Genomic DNA, 11,516 nt, shown 5'->3' on the forward strand with positions numbered 1-11,516 from the left:
ATTAATTTTTCCAATGTACAATTATCCGACGATATCCGTTATTTCTTTTGCGAACGTGTCGGATGTGTTTTTATCTAATTTTATCCTGATTGTATCCTTATTGTATCAACTGACAGTAGGACGAATATTAATTAATGCAATCGAGGGATACCGAACACGAATCAATAAATGTGTAATTGGGCCATTTCTTATAGCAATTGCGCACGGAAAAAATATGGATTTGAGTCATCTATGACGAAATTAATGACTAGAAGAATGATGTTGATCATGAATCGCGGAGCTTGCAGGCTAAAGCAGCTTTTTCTTGTTAAGCTATATTTCACTTGGCGTTCGCAGCGCTCGCAAACATTATTTTGTCCTTGTTTAACATTTGATAAATAACAAGAATGAAATGATGTTCGCAAACGAATGTCAAATGGAATGGTACACTGAAAGAAAAGATTGATTGCTGCAACAATAATTTAGATAATAAAATATGGCATAGCATTTTTATATGGCTGCAGCAACCAGTTTTTGGTTGTAGCAGCAAATTTTTAGTTGTGTTAGCAATATCGGTAATATCGGTATATAATTGTCTGCAATATAATTTCGGTATATAATTTCGATTGACTAACGCACTAACTAAAAATTTGAACTGATTGCAACCAATCTTTTTTTTTTAATGTATCCTTAGTTAAATGACTCTCAATCCCTCGAGATCCTATTTGGTTAGACTAACAATAGTCGAATTAACTTGTAAGCGCCTTTTTGGTGTGGCACATATTCAGAATTTTTTTTCTATTGTAGATTGACTTTTATAATTTTAAAAATTAATTAACCTATTTAGCACATAGAAAGAACGGTTTTGTTGGAGTATTTATAAATTTAGCCTGATACAAATAATTACGTAGAATCTTAATAATAATAATAAAGCAATAAGTTTTGATATTTTAGTAATTAATTTGAGCATCATAATTATTTTGACGATCCAATAAAATTATTTTCAGATCTGTGTCTATGGACGATATTTATATAGTCCGTTCTTATTTCAAGACTGTCTTAAGTAAGGTTAAGACGCTAATACGGCCTTCTGATTGGTTAGTCTTAAGACTGCACTTAGACGATCTTGAATATAAGATCTGACTATGAATACCTGTCTATAATTAAAGGAGAAATAACTTTCACTTTTTTGTGACTATTCGGGAATTGTTTTATTACTACGTTGTCTTATTTATTTTTTTCATGGAAACTGAAAATTATTATAATAACAATACTACATTGAAGATTGTGTGTGTGAAACAAATTTAATAAAATCATTACTCACATCGTTACAAAATTGCTGTCAATTATGTTTCAATTATTTTGTTGATCCAACTCTAAATTAATTTTTAAATAATTGAAGAATAACAATTCATACGATTTTGATTTCGTAACGATGTGAATAAAGATTTCATTCTTTATTTCAAATATCAATTTTGTTCTTAAGTGTAGCATCATTATTATGATAATTTTTGGTTTCCATGAAGGATACATAAGAAAATGTAGAAATAAAATCAAACGATTGCTAAAAAAAGTTGTATTCCTCTATTAAATTCACACTCGGCTCTTCTGATGAAACTTCGTAAACCATGCACATAATGCACTCTCGTGTTATTGCCTCATTGTGGAATTGTCGCGCGAACTCTACCGCTTTCGTATAGACAATGATAACAGGAACAACGTGAGAATCGAAGAAAGACGGACATACTGTCGGTTGGAAATAGTTTCGACGGTTGTTGAATGAACCGGACCACAAGTTTCTAAACGAGCAATTCATGCGCGAGCGTTATCAGCCAAATGAGAGAGAAACACCTGTTCGTTAACTCATTCGACGATGGAGACGAGACGATGAGAACGACAACAACAATGACAAAGTGCTTCGCTTTCTAAGGCAAACCGCCCACGATTTACCATTCACCATCTAGAAATTAGTCCTGTCTGTCGTAGACATCGGGATGTCTATCGACAGATTCGAATAATTCGTCTACAATTGGACGCCACAGAATGACATTTATAGCCATTAGCTATATACCTATAAATCTAAGGAGAAAATCTCATGGATCTTCTCTTTTGGACTCTTTTAAATCCGCGCGTGCTTGAGAATATGGATTGCCCTCCAAATATAGCAGTTGTAAGTATTCATGTCACGATTGTAGGTGTTCAAGTTAACCACCGTGACTGCTTGTGACTTCGCGCATTTCCAGATTTATATGTCTAAAGAGACAAGGAAGATCTGCTACGTTTAGAGACGCTCGCGGTGAGAAATCTCTCGGAGAGACGAGCAGAGACCCTGAGGAATCTCTCCGCGGGATTTCTAATCTCAACTGAATGCCTTATATCAAATTATAATAGGTAATGCCTCGCATAATTTACGCGTTCGCTTGAACGGCATAAAGCACTGCAGAGCCGTCTACTATCTCTCTCTTTCTCTCCGCGAAGAGATCTCATGGAGAAACTTACTGCGAGTAAATTTACTATGCCCTACATTAGACACGAGCGTAATATGAACTCCCGGAAACACACCGCGAGAATTTCCAATAATTTCGTTCACGCCGAATGTTGCGAGTCGTGCGAAACTCCTTTGCGTTCTAATCAATGAACGGATTGATGCGCGTCTTAATTATTTAATTATTCACAATAACTGCATACGAGAGGTTTATTACGATAATGGTACTAATGATATTGAAACATTGTAAATTTCGGCAAAATATGACTGGTGTAATAGTAACAAAATTTTTCGAAACTACACACTGAGAGAAAAGTATTTGATATTTAGGATTAATTGTATGGTACAATAATAATTAGGAGTTCCATTTTTGTAATTATTAATTTTTATAATTGCTATAATATTAGCAACGATAATTATATTATATAATATCACAAATTAAATCGACGCAATTTAATATTACAGATGTTAATAAGCATCTTTAAAACACTGTAAAGAATTTATTGTGAAAAAAGTCTCAACTAGAATTCGAAGAATGAGTGATATTTTTTTGTAATAAATTATGTAGATATTTTTAGATACTTATTAGCATCTGTAATATTAAATTGCTTATCAATTTAATTTTGTAATATTACGTATTCTAGTTTCAGTCTAGGATTGTGTTTCAAAACAACATATGACATATAATAATCAGTGCGCAGTTTTCGTGGAACTGGAAATTTCATAGAAAAATATTATTATTAGACATTAAGATCCGCTTTTTTACTTATTTGTGTTGAATATTTCTCAGTCCATTTTCACTTAATATTATATATTTAAGTATATAGTTCTTTGTACAAAATTAAGTATATAGTTCTTTGTACAAACAAAAAGAATGCATAATTGGCATCGAAAATGACTATGAATTATAATTATATTTTACGTATTTTTTCGATATATAAAATTGTATTTTTTTTTACTAACTAATTATTACTAACATTATAATAATAATAATAATAACTGTAAATATAGAGCTGCTAACCAAAATTTTTAACCATGTAATTATAGTTACAAATATCAAACACGTTTCTTTCAATATATTTAAAATATATAATTTGTACATCTATATAATAATGACTACAAAGTTATATTTTGAGCAGAAATTCAATGGCAAGGCATGTTCATACAAGTTGTAGTAGGAACATCGTATATTTTACGTATAACATATAACGGAAATAAAGACGATTATCATAAATTTATTAAATTACTAATGATGGATAAAAGTAATATCTCGATTTCTGCCCAAAATACATATCATATATTTTTTTCTGTCAGCTTTTTACAAAATAGAATAGACTTGAACTTCAAAGCTTCGGGCTTTCAAGCCCGAAAAACGTTGCAAATTATTCATCACAAATTTACGACTTTCCACAGAATAATTTTCTTTAGAATTATTATTACATTATGTGTAATAAATATAATAAATGTGTGTACAAATAATATATTTAATATTCAAATATTTTCAAATTTACAAAATTAATGTTAATTTATGAAATATGAAAATACAGAGAATATTTTCTATTTGAATTTATGCAAAGAATTCTAAAACTGTCAAACATTTAAATTCAATAATATTCTGCGTTTCATTTTAATGCCTTTGTACGTACCTGTCAATGCCAATTTAAATTGACAAAGCAATTTATGTGAAATTTTAGAATTTCTCTCTCTCTCTCTCTCTCTCTCTCTCTCTCTCTTATTTTTATGTTTATCTCTATTACTGTTTATTGTATTTATGTCTACGATCACTCAATTTTGTTATTCGCTCTTTTATGTAGAAATATAATACGCTTTAGAGGATATCCCAGAGCGTCTAATAAGTAACGATTCTGATCTTTCTCACTCACACATCCACACACACACACACACACACACACACGCACGCACGCACACACACACATCGTAAATACGTAGAAATTAGCCTCTTACCTTGCAATGGGTGCAGTTGTGGATGACGGAGTACGGCTGGGCGCAATCGTAGCGCGCCAGTACCTCTTCGAACTCGCAATGCAGCCTCGCGGCCAGGGCATCAACGAGCAACAGCTTGTCCAAGGCATCATCGCACTTCTTGCCACCGTTTATCACATCCTCAAGCGGACCGCCCTTGCCCGGCGCCAGGGCGTTGAACACCGCGTGTTCGCAGCAATGCCGTAGACGCAGCCGAAGCAGCAGATCACTTGGATTATTCTTCTTCATTTGACAGATGATCTTCTTGTGCGATTCCTCGAGATATAAAAGGCACTGTTCTTTCTCCTCCTTCTTTTCATCGGTACTATATTTATCACCATGTCGACTGCCGCTCTCGCCTCCGTCCTCGACCCCCCTATTTATCTTCATATTATAGGTCTTCATTATCTCGGAAGCGTTTTTGCACAACTTCGGGCAGTACTTGGGCACCTCCGGTGGAGGTGCTCCGCAGCTACCCTGAAGATCGGTCGGCGCTGGTCCCGCCAGATCGCAGGCCGACAGCCAGGGATTCATTTGGTTCACCTCCCAAGTATATTCGTTGTAGGGGTGCCGCTGTTCGTCGGGCTTCTCTTGATCCGACTGTTGCTGTTGCTGCTGCTGCTGTTGATGATGACGATACTGCTCGTTGTCGGTATTGTAATCGCTACCCTGAACGTATTGTTGCGAATGCTTGTATTGGTGCTCGATGACCGTTAACGACGAGAACAACATGTCCGGCGGCGTAGTGTTACCCCGTTGTGCGGGATTCTTGGTGTGCGCGAGGGTCGGGTTCTGCGCGAAAGTCGAAGCGGGGTGACCTAAGGGACTGCTCGAGCACAATAGAGGCCACGCCAAAAGATATAACACGAACAGCAGCAGTCTGTAGTAGCTCTTGCGTATATGCGGCTTGTCTCCTCTTCCTCTTCCTTCTCTTCCTCCTCCTTCGCCTCTTCCTTTTCTCCTAGTAATTGGCTTTTGGAACCAGGCAGTGTTATCGCTACATCTCCTCCCACTATACCATTCTCCTTTTCTTCGTCCTTGTCCATCGAACACCTCGTCCACTGTCAGGTACTCGCGTCCGTAGCCATCGACACGTTCGCGATCCCTCTTCCAATCAAACGAAGAGGATTGCGATGTCCACTGATCACTTTTAAATACACCACTACTCGTATTCCCTTCGGTGTGGATGTAGTCCTCGCAAGACGCGTTTTCATATTTGTATTCATCGCGCGAATTATCCGAGACACTAACATGCGCGCTGTCATTGCTTCCATCTTCCTCGTATTCGTCGTGGGCCTTCTTGGACCCATCACTGTAGATTCTCTTTCGCTTGCAATGTACTTGTCCCTCGTTGTCATCGTCGTCGTCTCCGTCGTTTTTTCCATTGTTATCGTCGTCTCTGTCATCGCTAAAGGCAGTGTAAGCATGCACATTGACGAAAGAAACGGCCGAAGTAGCCACATCGGGCTCTTCCTCGGAAATCGCTCCGCTCCTTCGTCTTCTTCTTGACCTTCTTCTTGCTGTTCGCGAGACCCGTCGCCGTCGCGGCGACGGACAATCAGCGCCAAGTATGCGCGTCCGCGCGCGCAATGCGTTGCTCTCATTACCGTCCTCGTGATCCTCGTGGCGATCACATGTGCGCGCGCGCACCACGCCGCGCGAAACGGAATCGCGAGAGATGCGAAAGGCAGTGGCAGTTCCGGCTTTCTCATCGGGTCCGTGCTCGGTTTGGAAGTGTCGGGCTTCGTGATGGCATTGCACGGCGGTGGATATGCCAACATTGTCGACGCGATCGCGAATCGACCTGGAGAACGACTTGGACGACGTATACCGACGATAACCGGATCGTACGCACTCCACGAACGAGGTCGACGATAATGACGACGATAACCAGAATTTCTGCTCCTTCTCCTTTTTTTGCACCCTTTTCTTCTCTTTTCTCCATTTTTTCGACGTAGGTGGTCCCGTGAGTCCGAACGGGTCGAGCAGCATGGGCGCGACGGGATAATCGGGGACGTTAACGTCCCCGACGTCCTGCCGTCGTCGTCGCGCACTTCCTCGTCGACGTTTCTTGACGTGCACGTTCGTAGCTGTACGATGCGATGTGCTTCGCCTTCCTCCACCAGAACTGATTGATCTTTTCGCTGCAGCTGCTTCCTTTTCCTCGATATCGTGCACGTCGACTGATGACGAAAAAGATGACTCGCAGTGGATTCGTGGCGTAGATGATCCGTATCGCAGCCGGGCTGCTGCAGGAGGCCCCGCATCGCTGCCACCAAATCTGAGGCCCGCCTCTCGGCACGCGCTCTGCTCTCCGACACTCGATTCTTCGTGACTCTGCTCCTCGAACGTTCGCGACGCGACCCACGACGTTGCTTCTGCAGCTGCTACCGTTATTTCCGGTACATCTGCTGAGACACGACGCGCTGAGGAACGTTGCGCAACGTGATCGTTCAGGCAATTTCGCTTCCAAATGTTTCTTCGGAGATATATCGGAGATATTCTTCCACCACTCGATAACTCGTGCCAGATTTTTCTCACTTTCCCTTTCCACCGTGCAGCGATACACGTCAATGCCTTCCTGGACGGGTGATCTCCGTTCTCCTTTCGTTTCCGTTTCTTTTTTTGTACACGTCCCTGATCGTCTCCGCGATAATAGGCAAACTCGCACCACGATAATCCACGTCGTCGTCCACTTCGTCGCTCTGTCGGCGAACGACCATTTGCCGGGGTTATATCCCCGCTGTTCGATGATGTCAGCCCCGCTCGTGCGTATCCCGGACCAATCGCCCAGGTGCCTGCCTGAGCGGCCCGAGTTGGCGGGGCCCTTAGAAGTTCCCCTGGACCAACGTACCACGGCCGACCGAGACGGCGGCGACTGCGACAGTCGCGGCTGCTGCGGTGGTTGCGGCGACGACGACAATACCGGCGAGGAGTTCTCTCGACGGCGACAGCAACAACGGCAACGCAACGCGTTCGTAATAATCCACCACCTCCGCTTCCGTTTCTTCCTCTTGCCACGCCACCTGCACCTCTTGCACTTTGTGTCTCTCGTCGATCTGGCGATGCCTTCTCTCCCTGATGCTGCTGCTGCTGCTGTTGCTGCTGCTGCTGTTGCTGCTGCTGCTGTTGCTGCTGCTGCTGCTGCTGCTGCTGCTGCTGTTGTTGCTGCTGTTGTTGCTGTCCTCGCTGTGCCAGGTGTTGTGCGCCACTTCCGAGTGAGCGCGACGACGCCGGCAGCGACGGCAGCTCTCGACGCGCGCGACGACGTTGCGTGTATCGAGGACCTGATGCGAAAGCACCTGAACAACACCCGCTTCGTCGTCGTCGTAGTCCCCCTGCCGAGGCTCGCGAGCTCCCAGTTCCCTCGCGGGGCACCGAGGTTCATGCTGCATCCTGAACGCCCGGCTACGTACCCTCCTCCTCCTCCCTCTCTTTTTCTTCCTCTTCCTCCTCCTCCTCCTTCTCCTTGCACCCTCTGCTGCTGCCTGTCGTCGCCGATGATCACGGCCGGTGGTAGCACGACAATACGCACCACCACGACGATAACGACGACGACGACGACAACGATGACGATGACGACAACGACGACAACGATAGCGACGACGATAACGGTGGCGATAACGCAGACAACAGCGGCAATCTGTTCAGAAATCGCATCCGAAACCTCATAAACGTATCCTGAGGTCACTGAGGTCGGTAACTAACTCGATTAACCAACTCGATCCAAACGTCACTAATGAAGATACAAAGAAGGCGCACTCACTCGAATTGCGTCGGGATTGCGATGATAGAAGATGAACACACGATGACTCGTCACAGTGACATTGATGTCACAGTTATTCTTCGGCGGTGGTTCCTGGGCGAGAGAGGGAGAAAGAGTGAAGATTGTGGCGTTTCACCACTCGAACCATCGCCACCGCCACCCTTGCATTCGCCTATCACCCAAAGGACGGGACCAAGTTAACTACTCCGTGCAGAGAATTCACACCATGCCGAACCATGCACTTTCTCTCTGTCTCTCTCTCTTTTTCTTACAATTATGTTTCCGACGGAGGACGACAAAAGCGACGACGACCAGGATATCACGGCGACGACAATGGGCAGACACCAGCGAGTATCTCACGATCGCGGCGAAGAAGGAACGTTATACAAAGGGGCATTGTTAGGATTAAGACATCATCATGATGACGGGGACTGCCGCGACGCTGGAGGTACGCGCTGGAGGCCGCTCCGTGCTGGCGGTGCTCGGGACCCTGCTGCTGCTGCTGCTGCTGCTGCTGCTGCTGCTGCTGCTGCTGCTGCTGCTACTTCTGCTGCTGCTTCTGCTGCTGCTGCTGGCACCACCGTCGTCGCATCGGCGCATTGTCACCGCCGTGTGCAGCCTTGTCGTGGCGCTCCTTCGCGCCCGACGATTCCACTCTTGAATCTCGGCGATGGACGGCGGCACGCGCCACCGAAGAATAACGCTCCGTTCGGACGGATCCTCTTCGCAACCCGGCAATAATAACGATAACGACGACAATAACTGGAATTAATGACATTTACTCGTCGTGTGACGGGGAAAATTTTTCTCATTCACAGTGAACATTGCGGGGATCTATCTTTCACGCTGCTCATGACATTGATTTCATCCTCTCATTCTCCCGATAGATTCTTCTTGGAATACCTAATTAATTAGTAGACTAATACTCTTTTCATTTCTTGTATTTTTTTAAGGCGCTTACAATAATGCACACGTGCGATTTAGCGCATGCACAGGAAAGGGAGAAGCGATGTTTCCGCATATATGAACGCGCAAGCACATTCCTCCTCGTCAGCGCGATCGTCGATAGGATTACTGATCGATATTGGTAATTAGTATATTCGTTATCTGCCTTTCGTTCTTTTTGAGATGCAACGCTATTGTCTCGCGCACAGCCCCCAGTTCTCCGTTAATTATTTATCCTGCAAGAGATCTGCGTCTCGATGATCATCATCTACGATCGCGAATATCGGGTACTTCGATCACGAGGGTGTTACGTGAGAGGGGGAATGAGGGTAAGAGAAAAGATAGGGTAGGGAGTGTTGTTCGCGCGACACGTACGACAGTTTCGAAAGGGTTACGACGAATCCACTCTGTTCGCGCCCCCCCGAACGGGGGAGGGTTAGACCCGCGTCGGGTGCGTCGGGTTGCGCGGTGGATCCGACGTATCCGGATGTTACACCAAGGTGGTAATAGGTATGCTCTTTCCTTATATTTCTTGTCTTATAATCTCGACTCTAAAGGATAGTGAAGGCGATGGAAGCGGCGATGACAGCGGTGACGGCGGTGACAGTATAGCGACGGCGACGACGATGACGGTCGGAACAAATCCGGCGACAGGAAAGGACGACAGGGAGCACAGTGGGCGAGCGCACCAGGCTAATAGTAGGACACACACACACAACGTATACACATCACTCTTTTGCTTGCTCGTTCGCTCGCTTACTTGCTCGCGGCCGAGCGCGCGCGCGTGCCGACACGACGTTACGAAGAAGAAGAGGAAAGAAGAAACACCGCGGAAGCGCGATCCGCGCCGACACTAGGCACTGCGCGCTAGCTCGTTATCGGCTAGCTCCTGTACTACACGGACGTACCCGAGGATCCCTCTTGGAGAGACTCGCCGCAAAACTTCGGGGGAGAGCGCCCTCTCTCTCTCGCGGATCTCTCGTGTCCCTCCGTGTCGCGCTGCCAACCGCGCGCGCGCGCGCACCATGCATCCCTTCGTCATCTACCCCTATCGCTCCCTTCTCCTTTCTTTTGCCAACCCCCGACAACCTCTCAGTATCCACTCTTCGCACCCTCCACTCTACCTCTTGTTCTCCATCCACGTCTCTATCCTATGTCAACTATCTTTCTCCCTCTCGCGTGATGCGCGCTCATCCTCCTTTCTCTCCCTCCGAAATCTCACCAATCCCTTCTATCGAGAATGTCCACCCACTTTCTCTCTCTCTCTCTCTCTTTCTCTCTCTCTCTCTCTCTCTCTCTCTCTCCCCTCTCCCCCCCCCTCTCTCTCTATCTCTCTATCTATCTATCTCTAGCTCTATCTCTATCTCTATTTCTATCTACCCTCGTCCCCGCGGAAAGAGATTTGTAGGGCGGATTCTTCCTCCTCGCGGAAGTCGCGCCATCTGCGTCCTTGTTCTTGCTCCATAGCAACGCGATTCTCTTCTCTCGACGGGGCACCGACGATGTTAATCATTTGTCGCCGACGAACGTCCGATCTCTCATTTTCGTGATAGTCATCGCAATACGCAATATTTAATGTATATAGATTTTATCCCTCACTTCATATACGTTTTATGTTCACGTCAATGACGGCAACGTGATGGGCGTCATCGAGCGCAAACCGCCATCTTCGTTCTCGCGCCGCTCCCCGTCCGAGAACAGCGGCTTCGAACGTTTCCATCCCCCCCCCTCTCCGTGCGATCCTTCCTCTTTGCGTCTCATACCCTCATCAACTCTCCGTCCACACAGCCGTGTTCCTTCCTTCTCGTTTATCCCTTTCCACTCCTCTCTTCCCCTTCCTTCATCCCCTTTGCTCTTTCTCTCTCTTTCTCCTTCTATGATTTCTATTTCTCTCATACCATTAATCGTTCCTCTCCTTTCCTCTCTCTCATGTTACAGTCACCCCTCTGTTTCCTCCTCCAACCACTACCCCCGACGCATACGGCGCTGCACACACGGTCGACTCTTCTACCCCCTCGCTTCCTCTGATCCCCAAGTCTCATCCCCGCAGAGAGCTCTCCGTCAGCCTCTATTCTTTCTTCTTCGTTACTTCCCCCGTCCCTCCTCCTTCTCATCCTTCTTCTCGTCGCTGCCACCCCACCGATTCGCTCTCCTCCCCCGCGTCCTCCCAGTGCCGACGAACGGGACGCTTGCCGAAAAAAAAGAGAAGAGAAAAGCCGGTCCAAGTACGATCCTCGACTCTCTTGCGCGCGTGGCGCAGTATGGATTTGTGCTCGTTCCGAGATTCGAGCGACCATCCGAACGACCCGAATATATCGGCGGTGGTGGCGGCGGCGGTGGCAACGGCAGCGCGCCGCG

At 45.5% G+C, this 11,516-nt stretch overlaps 1 protein-coding gene across 1 annotated transcript in view; it reads right to left on the reverse strand.

Moving 5' to 3' along the window:
• The window catches only part of LOC108694236, a 94,565-nt gene extending 86,723 nt beyond the window's left edge, over positions 1-7,842 (reverse strand). Inside the window, exons 1-2 of the mRNA XM_018203600.1 lie at positions 7,750-7,842; positions 4,430-7,552 (exon numbers count right to left, since the gene is read on the reverse strand). Coding sequence (XP_018059089.1) covers positions 4,430-7,552; positions 7,750-7,842 — 3,216 coding nt within the window. The remainder of the gene's footprint in view (positions 1-4,429; positions 7,553-7,749) is intronic.
• Positions 7,843-11,516: the final 3,674 nt, after the last annotated feature.

This window comes from Atta colombica, unplaced genomic scaffold (assembly GCF_001594045.1).
Source record: "Atta colombica isolate Treedump-2 unplaced genomic scaffold, Acol1.0 scaffold12, whole genome shotgun sequence".
NCBI classification, from domain to species: domain Eukaryota; kingdom Metazoa; phylum Arthropoda; class Insecta; order Hymenoptera; family Formicidae; genus Atta; species Atta colombica.